The 15,576-nt window shown below is 36.8% G+C and overlaps 1 protein-coding gene across 1 annotated transcript in view; it reads right to left on the bottom strand.

Annotated features, from left to right (window-relative positions):
- UVRAG (UV radiation resistance associated) overlaps positions 1-15,576 on the bottom strand; it is a 301,274-nt gene that overhangs the window by 136,855 nt on the left and 148,843 nt on the right. The window contains exon 8 of the mRNA XM_080817446.1: positions 6,628-6,754. Within this exon, the coding sequence (XP_080673572.1) occupies positions 6,628-6,754 (127 nt within the window). The remainder of the gene's footprint in view (positions 1-6,627; positions 6,755-15,576) is intronic.

Here is a 15,576-nt window from a genome sequence, read left to right as displayed (position 1 = left end):
GCAAACCATTAGTCAATTTATCTGTTGGGCACATACTAGAGAAAGCAACAATATTTTGTTTTGTAGAAACAAGACAGGTGCTGGAGTCAGAGAAACTAAATTTGAATTTGGATCTGCTCTTATTTGTGACAAATGTCTCTGAGGCCCAATTTTTCTCATTTGATAAAATGGGGGGAAATTATTCTCTTGGGGCCCTTTTAAGAACTAAATAATATACCGTAAGTGAAGTATCTAGCATGTTATGGAATTTCAATAGAAGTCACCCACTTTTTAAGATTTATGCAGGGTTTAAATGAATGTATTTTGTAAGGTTTTAGATAATATGGAATAGTGACAAAAGCACAGAGTTTAGAGACAAAGGTCTAGGTCAACATCCCAACTTTGCTCTGAACTATCTGTTTATAACTGGCCCCAGTCACTTATCTTCCCAGTATCTCATATATACGAAATGAAGATAACGATATTTGCCATACCTAGGTCTCAGGGATACTTTAAAGATCAAATACGATAATCTCTGTGCAAGCACTTTCTAACTACAAAGTACCTTATATACGTTATTGTTACTAACAAGAAAATTAACTGCATTAAAAAATAGCCACTTCCTACAAAGCTTAGAGAACTGTGCTTTTAAAAAGTTCATATCACTCCCCAGGCACACTGAAGAGTTCTTAGATTTTGAAAATGTGTTTAGATTATAACCTAAACACATTTCCTTAAGACCAATGTTTCATACCATTTTCTAAACCAAATTTCAAGCAAGCTAATTTAGATGGAGTGTTGCTTCTCTAAGATTTGGGGGTTGAGGCAACAGACACTGTAAGCCAACATATAATTAATTAATGGAGAGATTATTTGGTTTAAGACACTAACGAGGGGAAATCTGTTTTTTATTAACATCATAAGTTAAACGACTAATATCTGCCAACAATGAAATGCATCCAATAATAAACATTAATACTGAACAGATCAGCTCATGGCCTATCTGGAAGTTGCTGTAGACAAGCTGAACACCACAGCCTTTGAGGTGTGGGAAGGGGAAACTTATAGGTGTGGAGTAATGAGGCCCCTCAGAGCACGTGGCCACTCAGCAAGTCAGCAGCATGGACAGAAATTATCTTTTTGCCTCCTCCCAATATATCATCCTACTGCAATAAATTTTTATAAACAAAAATATAAAATATATAATAGGCACCTGGTTTCTCCCAAATGTTCACACAAATTAATCCCTATGGCACTGCTATGAGCTGCTATCCTCACTACACATATGCGTAAAAAGTTGCAGAGTTAAATAATTCCTTTAAGATCATTCAGAAGAATCAGTAGCAATGATTAAATATCATATATTACTGACTTTGTATACTAAGTGCAGTCTTGGGCCGAGAACCAAGTGCCTGGATAAGCACCAAGTTCCAAAAAGAAGTCATAATGTGTAAGAAGTCAGTAATATTCATATTAGCAAGTCATTTCACAAATGATTAGCAAACATGCTAAATCTAAGCCACAAGCACAGGTGACAAATACATTTTCCCCTTCGTGTTACCAATACCAGTGACTCAGGTGTTTTTAAATATTTTAACCAGACTCAAGATTCATTAAATAGTACATTCAGTGTAAGCATGCAAGAATATGGTTCAACACAAATGTTCTCTCCAACCGATAATAAATATGTCTCTGGCTACCTAGCACAGTCACTGTAAAGAACAGCGGTCCCCACCAAGTAGAACAAGATCTACTGGTACATAAATCTGGTTATCTGTATCCAGCCACCCCTTCTTTCCAATCCCCCACCCCCACCCTAGTGCTGACCACCACAGTCTATAGAGATACACAATGGCAGAAATTTTGCAGCCAACAGCAGCACTCTTTCTCCTCTTTATGTTTGAGACCAAGGTTTTAGATCCTAACCTTTCAATGATTCCAACAGTTAGGAAAATACAAGATAATACTCATCTCAAAAGTTTGTATAAAAGTGGGGAGAAAGCTCCTGCAATATAGAGTCAGTGTTAAAAATCAGTAATTCTGACCCATCCTGGCAAATATATATTAAACTTTGAGCATTATCATCCTTTATTTCCATGATAAAATGGAGATATAAGAATGTGCTAATTCTGATTTGACTGTCAGAATTAAGACAGTAGAACAGATATCTACAAAATCCTATAATCTTCCTTTGCTGCAGTTAGGCACCAGTAACTCTGAACACAGGCTCCACTCTAACTTGCTTTGTGGCTTTGGACAAGTCCTTAACCTCTCTGAGACTCAGTTTCCTCATCTGAAAATTGAATAATAATATATATTTATTATTAGGAGGATAATAAGAATACCCTTAATTGATAGGACTACAGGTAAAAACCAAATAAGATAAAGAATAGGGGTGTCTGGGTAGTTCATCAGTTAAGCATCTGCCTTCAGCTCAAGTCATAATCCCAGGGTCCTGGAATCAAGCCCCGCACTGGGCTCCCTCCCTACTCAGCACAGAGTCTGCTTCTCCCTCTCCCACTGCCTGCCACTCCCCCTGCTTGTGCTCTCTTTCTCTCTCTAATAATTAAGTAAAATCTTAAAAAAATAAAAAAGATAAAGAATAAAAAACACAAGACATTGCCTCGGTAATGAAAAATCTATAAATATAAGCAATTATTATTATTACACTCAGTCTTTTTTTTTTTTTTGAGATTTAATTTATTTGTCAGAGAGAGAAAGGGAGAGTACAAGCAGGGAGAGCATTAGGCAGAGGGAGAAGCAAGCTCCCTGATGAGCCCAATGCTGGGCTCCAAGACCCCGGGTCCATGACTGGAGCTGAAGGCAGACGCTTAACCTACTGAGCCAACCAGGCACTCCTACACTCAGTCTTTTAAATGGGACAGAAATTACTGTTTATCATTCCATCTGTTTACAGGCTGATGACAGACTTCCTGGGATTTCACTCTATCATTATAAGAAAAAACACAATTGAGAACATAACAGGAGAACTCTCCCTATCCTTTTACCATATGCTGTTAATAATATACATTCCACAGGCTTTACTTAGCATATCTTTGGTAAAATGTAGTATTATACAGTGAATGAGAGTTTTGGAATCAATAGATTTTAATCCCAACATCACCTGTCACTAACCATGTGAACTTAAGAAAGGTATTTAATGTCTCTGACCTTAACTGTAAAATGTCAATAATAATAGTACTTACCTCACAGAATTATTGTGGTGATTAAATAACATCATATCTATATAGTGCTAAGTGTGGTAACTGAAACATTACAGCTATTAGTATTATTACTTCTCTTTTTAGAAAATGGCAAATGCCCTGAACCCCTCTAAAATGCTATAGTGTTCTCATTTTAAAAATTGATGACCCTACAAAAAGATGTGCAGAAATACATACTACAGGTAACAGGCAATTTGAATATAATAAAAATTCCACACCACCATAAGAAATAAGTCTTGCCACAGAAGAGAAGACCTCTTAAAGCAGGTCTTGTATGTACACACCTACCTAGTTATCTGGAGTCACTCAACAGAGACTGTGGAAACAGACTCTGCTCACAATGTCTCACGATTTAAGTGGCATTATCCCATCAGACTCTCATGTCTCAAAATCAATATGCAAGCTGTGTTGCAGCACAGATAGCTTTAACAACCACTGCCAAACAATATATAGTATTTTTTTCTATAGTGTTTCACATGAGAGTATCAGTTTTCCCAAATGAATGCTAAGCTAGAAAGTACAGAAGTCTTTATTCTTTGGCAATAAGCCCACAACATTAGACTGACAACCATGAATATGATTCATTCATTCAATAAATATTCATTCAATGCTTACTGCATCCAGGCACTGTACCATGCCCGAAGAATATAAGTTTTTCACAGAGTACACGGGCAATGTCTCCCATCAGAGATCTTAGCGCCTAGAGGAGGGGATAAACTAATAATTAACAATGCTATAATGGACAAAGGATGCTACGGAAACACATGGTAGTACATCTAACCAAGGAGGCAGAGGCAGGAGAAGGGAAAGGGAGCCAGTGAAAAATTTCCTGGGGAAAGTAACATTTAAACAGTGGCTTAAATGCAGGCAAGACAGACTGAAACATATTTAAGAAACTAAAAGTTTTTTACAGCTGAAACATTCAGACTGACATGACACTGTAAGTCATGCTGAGTCAGGATGTGATATAGGAATCTGCACATATATTAAAAATCAATACCACTTTAAAACAATCAGTTCTATTTCTACACATCAGCAAGAAGGAGAACATAAAATTTAAACATTTATAATAGTATAATAAAACATCAAAAAATAGAAATAAATTCAATGAATTAAGGGAAACATCCATGTACTAACAATTAGTTTATTTTAATCATGTTTTGTAAAGATTTAATAAACAAAGGAATATACCATTTTCTTGGGTTGTAAGACTCAATATTGTAAAGACGTCCATTATCCCCAACTGTATTGATAAATATATTAAATGTAGTCCCAATCAAAAAACTAGCCAGATTTCCTTTTCTGTGTAGAACCATATGAAAATGCAAAAGGATACGAATAAGCCAGTTATTGGTCATGCTAATGGCCACAGACTCTATTTATATGAAATGTCCAGAACAGGCACAACCATAAAAACGAAAAAGTAGATTTCCATCCTTGCAAAGATGAAGAAAGGTGATCTTGAAAAGGAACAACTAAGGGGAAGAACTTTAACAGGTATAAAGACCAATTATAACACGAGAGAAATTAGAACAGTGAGATAAAGGCAAAGGAACAGGCAAATGGATCCACGGAACAGAGGGCCTGCAACAGACAGGTAAGTACATGGCCACCAGTTTATGACAAAAGTGAGCCTGTAGTGCAAGGGAGAAAGGTTACCAGTAAATGGTAGTGGGTCAAGTGAATATTTGTATGAAAAAATGAATCTTATTAACAACATACACAAAAAAACAAATCCTGATGAATTACAAATACAAATGTAAAAAGTAAAATAGTAAAGCACTTCAAAAAATATAGAATAACACCTTTATGACATGAAAAGCAGCAAATATTTCCTAAACTGGACATAAAAAATCTTAACTATAAAAGGAAAGATTGATAAAATGGAACTTCTATTCATGTGAAGGTATCATTAAAGAAAGGGTGCCTGGGTGACTCAGTCAGTTAAGGGCCTGCCTTCGGCTCAGGTCATGATCCTGGGCTCCTGGGATTGAGTCCCACATTGGGCTCCCAGATCAGCGGGGAACCTGCTTCTCCCTCTGCCTCTCTCCCTGCTTGTGTTTTGTCTGTCTCTCTCAAATGAAAAAATAAAAATCTTAAACAAAAACCAAAGAGAATGAACTGGCAAACCACAGAATGGGAGAATACATTTTTAAATGTATATTTCAAACAAAGAAACCTTATCTACAATATATAAAGAACTACTGACCCTCTCCCTACCCAAAAAAGCTGGGAGGGGGCAGATGAGAAGGTCCTGGCAGAAAGACTTCAACAGGTACTTCACAAAGGAGTGTATCCCAGTCAGCAAGAAACATAAAATAGTGTTCAACTTCATTAGTTTTCAGGGACATCAAAATTAAAACTGCGAGGAGATACTACAACATACCCACTAGAAACGCTAAAATACAAAAGACAGAAAGTTCCAAGTGCCACCAACAACACAGGACAAGAGAGCTGATACACTGCTAGGTGGAGAGGAGGTAAAATGGGCACAAGCACATTGGAAAACTTTTCAACATAATCTACTAAAGCTGAAGATATGCCTATCTTGTAACTGTGTAATTCTGCTCCTAAGTTTATATCCAACAGAAATGCATAAAAAAATCTTCATTAAGAAGCATGTATGAGGGGCGCCTGGGTGGCTCAGTTGTTAAGTGTCTGCATTCGGCTCAGGTCATGATCCCAGAGTCCTGGGATCAAGCCCCGCATCAGGCTCCCTGCTCAGTGGGGAGCCTGCTTCTCCCTCTCCCACTGCTTCTCTGCCTGCTTGTGCTCTCTCGCTTTCTCTGTCAAACAAATAAATAAAATCTTTAAAAAAAAAAAAAAAAGAAGCATGTATGAGAAAGCTCATGGAAGCATCATTAGCTAATACTTCCAAACTAGAAATTACCAAAAGCCAGAATTAATAAATTCATATCTATATTTGCACAATGGAATACTATGGGCAGTAAGAATGAACTAAGACTACAGAACATACAGGTTAGGATGAAACTTACAAACAAAATATTGAACAGAAGCCAGCACATAAAATGTACATATTATATGATTTTATTTGCATAAAGTTTAAGATGAGGCAAAACCGATTTTGGTGTAGTAAGTCAAGGTAGTGGTTAGTCTGGCTGGAAATATCCTAAACAGAAGGGAACATGAGGAAGCTTCTGAGATTCTGGGCTCCTTGTAATGCCCTGTTTCCCAGTGGAGATGCTACCTACGTAAGTGTGCTCATTTTGAAATTTTGAAATATTGTGTGGGTGTATGTGTGTGTATCTTTGTACACCCTTCTGTATCACCTTCAAAATACTTCCAAAAAATTTTTAGAACCATATCACCATATTTGTACAAAGATGACTATTTGAGCCTATGGAGAATGAAAAAGGAAAACTGAATGTAGAGGTTAGGCTGTTTGTATGGTATTTTTACTCACCTTTGTCCTGTAATGCAATTTGTTGCTTATGCAGTAATGCCACCTCCCGTCCCAAAGCTTTCTTCTGTCTTTCCAGTTCGTTTCGAAGCACCAAAATTTTTAATTGCAAGCACTCACTTTGTTTTCTCTAAATAATTAAAAAGCACAGGTAAATTTATGGCTATATAAGTCATGACTATGAATAATTATACATTCACAGTGTCTCCAAATTAATAATGATGTAAAGCACTTTAATATTCATCTAATTTAAAGACCTCTTGAATAACTTAATTATCAGCACTGGCCATTTTAATAGAAAGAACACAGATGTAAGCAGAGAATAAACCTAAAGTCTGGGGACAGGTGTTTCTAAGAATCCAAGAAGCACTACAAAATATCTCAGGCCTCTTTCCCAAGATCACAATATAATTAAGACAAAAATTCATTTTTAAAAAATGGAGTTCTCAAAAACTTAAACATAGAGATACCACAGGACCCAGCAATTCTACTGCTAGGTACACACCCAAGGGAACTAAAAATATGTCCATACAAAAACCTGAATATGAATTTTCATAACAGCATTATTTATAATAACCAAACGGAGGAATCAATTCAAATGTCCATCATCTGATGAACCAAAACAAAATGGGGTACACCCATACAAAGGAATATTACCTTGCAATAAAAGAAATGAAATAGCGATGAATTCTACAACATGGATGAACCTTGCAAACACTACACTGGTGTGCCTGGGTAACTCAGTCAATTAAGCATCTGTCTTTGGTCATGACCTCAGGGTCCTAGGATCCAGCCCCATTGTCGAGTCCCTGCTTAGCAGGGAGTCTGCTTCCTCCTCTCCGTTGGCTACTCCCCCTGCTTGTGCGCTCTCTCTCTCTCTCTCTCTCTCTCACTCTCTCTCTCTCTCAAATAAATAAATAAAATCTTTTTTTTTAATTTTATTTATTTATTTGTCATAGAGAGAGAAAGAGAGGGAGAACACAAGCAGGCAGAGCAGCAGGCAGAGCAGCAGGCAGAGGCAGAGAGAGAAGCTGGCTCCCGCTGAGCAAGGAGCCCAATATGGGACTTGATCCCAGGACCCTGGGATCCTGACCTGAGCCGAAGGCAGCGGCTTAACCAACTGAGCCACCCAGGCATCCCAAATAAAATCTTTTTAAAAAGAAAAGAAAACACTATACTAAGTGAAAGCCAGTTTAAAAAGGTCACAAACTCCATTTATATAGAATCCACAGAAACAAAAAGTAGATTTCCATCCCTGCCAAACTGAACCAAGGTGCTCCAATATCCCACAGATTTCAGAGAAAGTCAACCAGGGACCTGGGGCTTTCACCCCTTCCAGGTGATAACCATCCACAGTATCAGTGGACAGCATAAGCAGAGCCTGGATTTACAAAAATAATGAGATAATCCTCTCCCTCCCAGCTGAGTGATACCAGAAGAGGCTTAGTGGAGAGTGAGAACTTTCCTTACTACACAGAGTTAATGAGGCCAGCCTACTCAGCAAGCTATCAGTGGAGGCCATGTGGGGAACAATATCAAAGTATTCCTACACCTCTTAGCCAGGTCAGTAGCAGTGAAGGCCTAGTGGAGAGTGGGAACTCCCAGTCCTGCTCAAAAGTAAGGATGCCCTCCCCTACACTCCTGCCACTTGGGTGTCAATGGAAGCTGATTGAGGAACCTGAACTTTTATACCCACCTGGCAGTAATGAGATAGCATCTTTCCCTTCCCTATCAGAGAAAGAGGTGTCAGAAAAAGCCAGATCAAAGAGGTTTCAATAAGATCTAGAGACTCATAACATCATATCCAAAATGTACAAGTCTCAATCAAAAATAATTCAATATACCAAGAACCAGAAAGATGTCAAAGTAAATGAAAAAGGATAATTATGAGATACCAACACTGAGGGGTGCCTGGGTGGCTCAGTCAGTTAAGCGTCTGCCTTTAGGTCATGATCCCAGGGTCCTGGGATTGAGCCCCACATCCTGCTCTCTACTCAGCAGAGAGACTGCTTCTCCCTCTCCTTCTGCCCCTGCTTGTGCTGTCTCTCTCAAAAAATAAATAAATAAATAAATAAATAAATAAATAAAATCTTTTAAAAAGAGAGAGATACCAATACTGAGATGACAGACATATTACAATTATCTGACAAAGACCTGGGAGCAGCTATCATAAAAGTGCTTCAATAACAATTAAGAACATCCGTGAAACAAATTTTAAAAAAAAGGAACATCTTGATAAAGAAATAGAAAGTCTCAGTTAAGAAACTGAAGATATTAAAAAAGAATCAAATGGAAATTTTATTTCACTTAGCATAATCCCCTCCAGTTAAAAAAAAAAAAAAGGAAATTTTATTTTTTTATTTTATTTTTAAAATATTTTATTTATTTATTTATTTGAGAGAGAGACAGTGAGAGAGAGCATGAGAGAGGAGAAGGTCAGAGGGAGAAGCAGACTCCCCGTGGAGCTGGGAGCACAATGTGGGCCTCGATCCCAGGACTCCAGGATCAAGGCAGAGCCAAAAGGAGTCGCCCACCCAAATGAGCCACCCAGGTGCCCCCCAAAAAAAGGAAATTTTAGAGCTGAAAATATCTTGAATAAAAAACTTAGTGAATAAGCTGAACAGCAGAATGTAGGAGACAGAGAAAAGAATCTTTAAGCTGGAAAACAGAGCAGCAGAAACCACCCAATCTAAACAGAGAGAGAAAACAGAGTGTTGTTAAAAAAAAAACAAAAACAAAAACAGTCTCAGGATCTGTGCAACTATATAAAAAGACCTAATATTTGTAACATCCAGTACAGGGAGGAGAAAAGAAATAAAGCAGAAGTGAAAAAGTACTCACAGAAACTATGATGAAAACCTTTCCAAATTAGGCAAAGAAATACATCTACAAATTCAAGAAGTTAATGAACCCCCAAAGAGAATAAATAAAATGGAGAAAATCACAAAATAAATAAAATCAAAAGCTGGCTTTTTGAAAAGGCCAATAACTTTGATAAAATTCTAGCCAGGCTAACCAAGAAAAAGAGAAAAGACAAATTAATATTATGAAGAATGAAAGAGGAGCCATCACAACTGATCCCATGGGCACTGAAAGAATAATTAAAGAATACTATAAACAACTCAATGGCCACAAATTTGGTAACTTAGATGAAATGGACCAATTCCTTAAAGACAACCTACTAAAACCCATGCTAGGAAAAATAATCTGAAAGGGCTTATATATGAAATAATTAAATTAATAACTAATAGCCTTTTAAAATGTAAATACCAGGCCCAGATGGTTTCACTGGTGAATTTTACCAAACATATAAACAAATAACACTAATTCTTTAAACTCTTTCAAAATATAGAACTTCCTAACTCATTCTAGGAGGCCAGCATCACCCTAATACCAAAATCAAAAAAAGACATCACTAGAAAGGAAAATTACAGACCAATCTCTCATACACACAGATGCAAATTCATCAATAAAATAGGAACAAATCAAATCCAACAATGTATGAGAAGAATTATACACCATAGCCAAATGGAATTTATTCCATGTATGCAAGGCAGGCTGAACATTCAGTAATCAGTGAAATTCACCATATAAACCAGGCAAAAAAGAAAAGTCATATAATCATATCAATACATGCCAAAAAAGCATATGACAAAATTCAACACTCATTTATGATAAAAATTCTTAGCAAACTAAGAATAGAGGAAAACTTCCTCAACTTGTAAAGAATATTTGTCAGAAAACCTACAGCCAACAACAACTTATGATGGGGTTATGCCCCAATAAACCCATTATAAGTTAAAAATATTGTAAGTTGAAATACATTTAATACACCTAACCTACTGAACACCACAGCTTAGCCTAGCCTACCTTATGTGTGCTCAGAACACCTACATTAATCTACAGTTGAGCAAAATCATCTAACACAAAACCGTTTTATAATAAAGTGTTAAATGTTATGTAATTTATTAAATACAGTACTGAAAGTGAAAAACAGGATGGTTGCATGGGTACAGAATGGTTATAAGTATTATCAGTTGTTCCCCTCATGATCATGTGGCTGACTGACAACTGTGATCTGTTACTGCTACCAGGCATCAACCCCGGCATCATATATTGCTAGCTTGGAAAAAGATCAAAATTCAAAATTTGAAGTACAGTTTCTACTGAATATGTATCATTTTCATACTATCATAAAGTCAAATCTTATACTGGGGACTGTCCATACTTAATAGCAGTGAACCAGATGCTTTCTCCCTACACTGGAGAATAAGGCACAGATGTCCCCTTCCACCACTCTGTGAAACATGTACTGAAAAACCTAACTATGCAATACAATAAGAAAAGGAAATAAAAACTATCAGACTGGGAAAAAAGAAATAAAATCATCTTTGTTTACTGATGATTTGATTATCTGTGCAGAAAATCTCAAAAAATCAACCCCTCTCCACCTGTCAAAAAACAAAACAAAACCCAAAGCCTCCTGGAACTAATAAGCGATTATAGCAAGGCTGCACAATCCAGGGTTAATACACAAAAGCCCATTTCTTTCTTATGTAACAGCAAGGAACAATTAGAACATGAAATCTAAAACACATTACATTAGACTAAAAAAATGAAATATTTAGGTATAAAACTAACATAACAAAATATGTACAAGACCTAAATGAAGAAAACTGAAAAACTGATGAAAGAAATCAAAGGAGATCCAAATACATGAATGTCCATATTCATGGATAGGAAGACAATATTATTAAGATGTCAGTTTTTCCCAACTTGACCTATAGATCCAGTGAAATCCCAGCAAGTTATTTTGTTGATACCAACAGATTGATCCTAATGTTTACTAGAAGGGGGGAAAAAAAAAACACCAGAATAGCTCAATACCGAAAAAGAACAAAGTTAGAAGACTGACACTATCTAATGTTAAAACTTACTATAAAGCTACAAGAATCAAGACAGTTTGATATGGACACAGAATAGACAAATAAATCAATGGAACAGAACAGATAGCCCAGAAACACATACACACATGAATAGAGTGAACTGATCTTTGTCAACGGAACAAAAGCAATTCAATGGAAAAAGGATAGTCTTTACACCAAACGGTGCTATAACTACTGGACAGCTGCATACAAACAAAACAAAATGAAACAGAACATTTAGATACAGACCTTACACCTTTCATAAAAATTAACTCAAATCACAGAACTAGTGTGAAATAAAAAAATTATCTTATGTGGGATGCCTGGGTGACTCAGTAGGTTAAGTGCCTGACTCTTGATTTCGGCTCGGGTCATGATCTCAGGGTCATCATCAGGTTCAGCACTCAGCCTGGAGTCTGCTTGTCCCTCTCCCTCTGCTCTTCCCCCCTTCCTCTGTCTCTGTCTCTCTCTCTCTCGAATAAATAAAATCTTTTAAAAAATTATCATACAAATTCTATAAGATAACACTAGAAAATTTAGGTGACCTTAGGCTTGGAGATGACTTTATATACAACATCAAATGCATGATCATAAAAGAAGAAACTAAGTTGGGCTTCATTAAAATTAAACCTTCTGCTCTGCAAAAACCACTATTAAAAGAATGAAAAGATAAGTCACAAACTGGGAGAAAATATTTGAAAACCACTTATTTGATAAAGGAATGATACCCAAAATATACCAAAAAACTCTAAAAGCTCAACAGTAAGTAAATAAACAACCCAATTAAAAAATGGGCAAAAGATCTGAACTGTCATCTCATCAGAGAACGCAAATAAGCTTAGGAAAAGATGCTCACACCATATGTCATCAGGGTACTGCAAATTAAAACAACAGTGAGATACTACATGTATTTACTAGAATACTTAAACCTAAAACACTGACAATACTAAATGCTGACAAGGATGTGGACCAAAAGGAAGTGTCTGTCATTCATTGTTAGTGGCAATGCAAAAGGATAAAGCACTTTAAAAGTTTCTTACAAAACTAAACATAGGCTTATTACTATATGATCCAGCAATCATGCTCCTGGATATTTATCCAGATGAGCTGAAAACTTACGTCCATACAAAAACCTACACGTGAATGTCTACAGCAGCTTTATCCACAAGTGCCAAAAGCTGGAAGCAACCAAGATGCACTTCAAAACGTCAACAGTTAAACAAACTGTGGCATATCTATACAATGGAGTACTATTCAGCAATAAAAAGAAATGAGCTGTCAAGCTATGAAAAGTCATGGAGGAACCATAAATGCATATTGCTAGGTAAAATAAGCCAATCTGAAAAGGCTACATACTATATGACACTCCTGAAAAAGGCAAAGCATGGAGACAGTAAAAAGAACAGTGGTTCCCAGGGGTCCTAAAAGAGGGGGAAAAGGATGAATAGGTAGATTTATCCTAGAAAATTTTTAGGCCAGTGTCATTACACTGCATGATACGCATGGTGGATACATGATACTGTGTATTTGTCAAAACCTAGAAAACTGTACAACAGGGAGCAAACCCTAATGTAAACCACAAAGTTAATATTCTACTAATATTAACTCAACAATTTTAACAAATATATCACTCTAGTATAGGGTATTAAGAACAAAAGAAACTGGGAAGAGAAGAGGGAAAATAACTTTCTGTACAATTTTTCTGCAAACTTAAAACTACTCTAAAAAATAAAGCTTATTTTTAAAAATGTGATAGAACCATACCTCAAAAAAGTCAATTTCACTGAATGTTTATTTGATAAACAGGTCCCAGACACATTCTACCAGAGATACAATTAAGTTTGCTGAATAAGTTTATTAATTTATCTTTCCATTAAAATACTTCCTACCTAAACCTATGACACCACACTCTAAACTTTACTCAGACTCCCCTTTTATCCAAACACCTTTAGGGGCCAGAATTTTCCTCCAGATAAAATCTGAAATCCTTTCCCACAATAAACATATATGTGCTTGCACATGTTTGCATTCAAACACAATTACTGTCCTATGAATGTGTTTGCCCTTGTCTCCTGGTCTTTATCAAGTGTCAATAATATACTTTACATGATTTTCCATGACATAAATCTTAACCAAACAGTAATATTTGGTCATACCTAGTAATTTCTTGTCTCCTTCCTAAAACATATACTAATTAAAATTGTAATGAGAAAAAAATTATTTTCTTTTTTTTTTTTTTTTTTAATTTTTTTATTTTAATAAACATATAATGTATTTTTATCCCCAGGGGTACAGGTCTGTGAATCGTCTGGTTTACACATTTCACAGCACTCATCATAGCACATACCCTCCCCAATGTCCATTTCCCCACCACCCTCTCCCATCCCCCTTCCCCCCCGCAACCCTCAGTCTGTTTCTTGAGATTGAGTCTTTTATGGTTTGTCTCCCTCCCAATCCCATCTTTTCATTTTTTCTTTTCCTACCCCTCCCCAAACCCCCCCACCTTGCATCTCCACTTCCTCATATCAAAGAGATCATATGATAGTTATATTTCTCCGATTGACTTATTTCGCTAAGCATGATACCCTCTAGTTCCATCCACGTCGTCGCAAATGGCAAGATTTCATGTCTTTTGATGGCTGCATAGTATTCCATTGTGTATATATACCACATCTTCTTTATCCATTCATCTGTTGATGGACATCTAGGCGCTTTCCACAGTTTGGCTATTGTGGACATTGCTGCTATAAACATTCGGGTGCACGTGCCCCTTCGGAGCACCACGTTTGTATCTTTAGGATATATACCCAGGAGTGCAATGGCTGGGTCGTAGGGTAGCTCTATTTTCAGTTTTTTGAGGAACCTCCACACTGTTTTCCAGAGTGGTTGCACCAGCTTGCATTCCCACCAACAGTGTAGGAGGGTTCCCCTCTCTCCGCATCCTCGCCAGCATCTGTCATTTCTTGACTTGTTAATTTTAGCCATTCTGACTGGTGTGAGGTGGTATCTCATTGTGGTTTTGATTTGTATTTCCCTGATGCCGAGTGATGTGGAGCATTTTTTCATGTGTCTGTTGGCCATCTGGATGTCTTCCTTGCAGAAATGTCTGTTCATGTCCTCTGCCCATTTCTTGACTGGATTATTTGTTCTTTGGGTATTGAGTTTGATAAGCTCTTTATAGATTTTGGATACGAGCCCTTTATCTGATATGTCGTTTGCAAATATCTTCTCCCATTCTGTCAGTTGTCTTTTGGTTTTGTTAACTGTTTCCTTTGCTGTGCAAAAGCTTTTGATCTTGATGAAATCCCAATAGTTCATTTTTGCCCTTGCTTCTGTTGCCTTTGACGATGTTCCTAGGAAGAAGTTGCTGCGGTGGAGGTCAAAGAGGTTGCTGCCTGCATTCTCCTCAAGGATTTTGATAGATTCCTTTCGCACATTGAGGTCCTTCATCCACTTTGAGTCTATTTTCGTGTGTGGTGTAAGGAAATAGTCCAATTTCATTTTTCTGCATGTGGCTGTCCAATTTTCCCAGCACCATTTGTTGAAGAGGCTGTCTTTTTTCCATTGGATATTCTTTCCTGCTTTGTCGAAGATTAGTTGACCATAGAGTTGAGGGTCTATTTCTGGGCTCTCTATTCTGTTCCATTGGTCTATATGTCTGTTTTTGTGCCAGTACCATACTGTCTTGATGATGACAGCTTTGTAATAGAGCTTGAAGTCTGGAATTGTGATACCACCGACTTTGGCTTTCTTTTTCAATATTCCTTTGGCTATTCGAGGTCTTTTCTGGTTCCATATAAATTTTAGGATTATTTGTTCTATTTCTTTAAAAAAAATGGATGGGATTTTGATAGGGATTGCATTAAATGTGTAGATTGCTTTAGGTAAAATAGACATTTTCACAATATTTGTTCTTCCAATCCATGAGCATGGAATATTTTTCCATTTCTTTGTGTCTTCCTCAATTTCTTTCATGAGTACTTTATAGTTTTCTGAGTATAGATTCTTTGCCTCTTTGGTTAGATTT

Source organism: Martes martes (genome assembly GCF_963455335.1).
Source record: "Martes martes genome assembly, chromosome: 10".
Taxonomy (NCBI): Eukaryota; Metazoa; Chordata; class Mammalia; order Carnivora; family Mustelidae; genus Martes; species Martes martes.
This window is presented reverse-complemented; position numbering and strand designations above follow the sequence as displayed.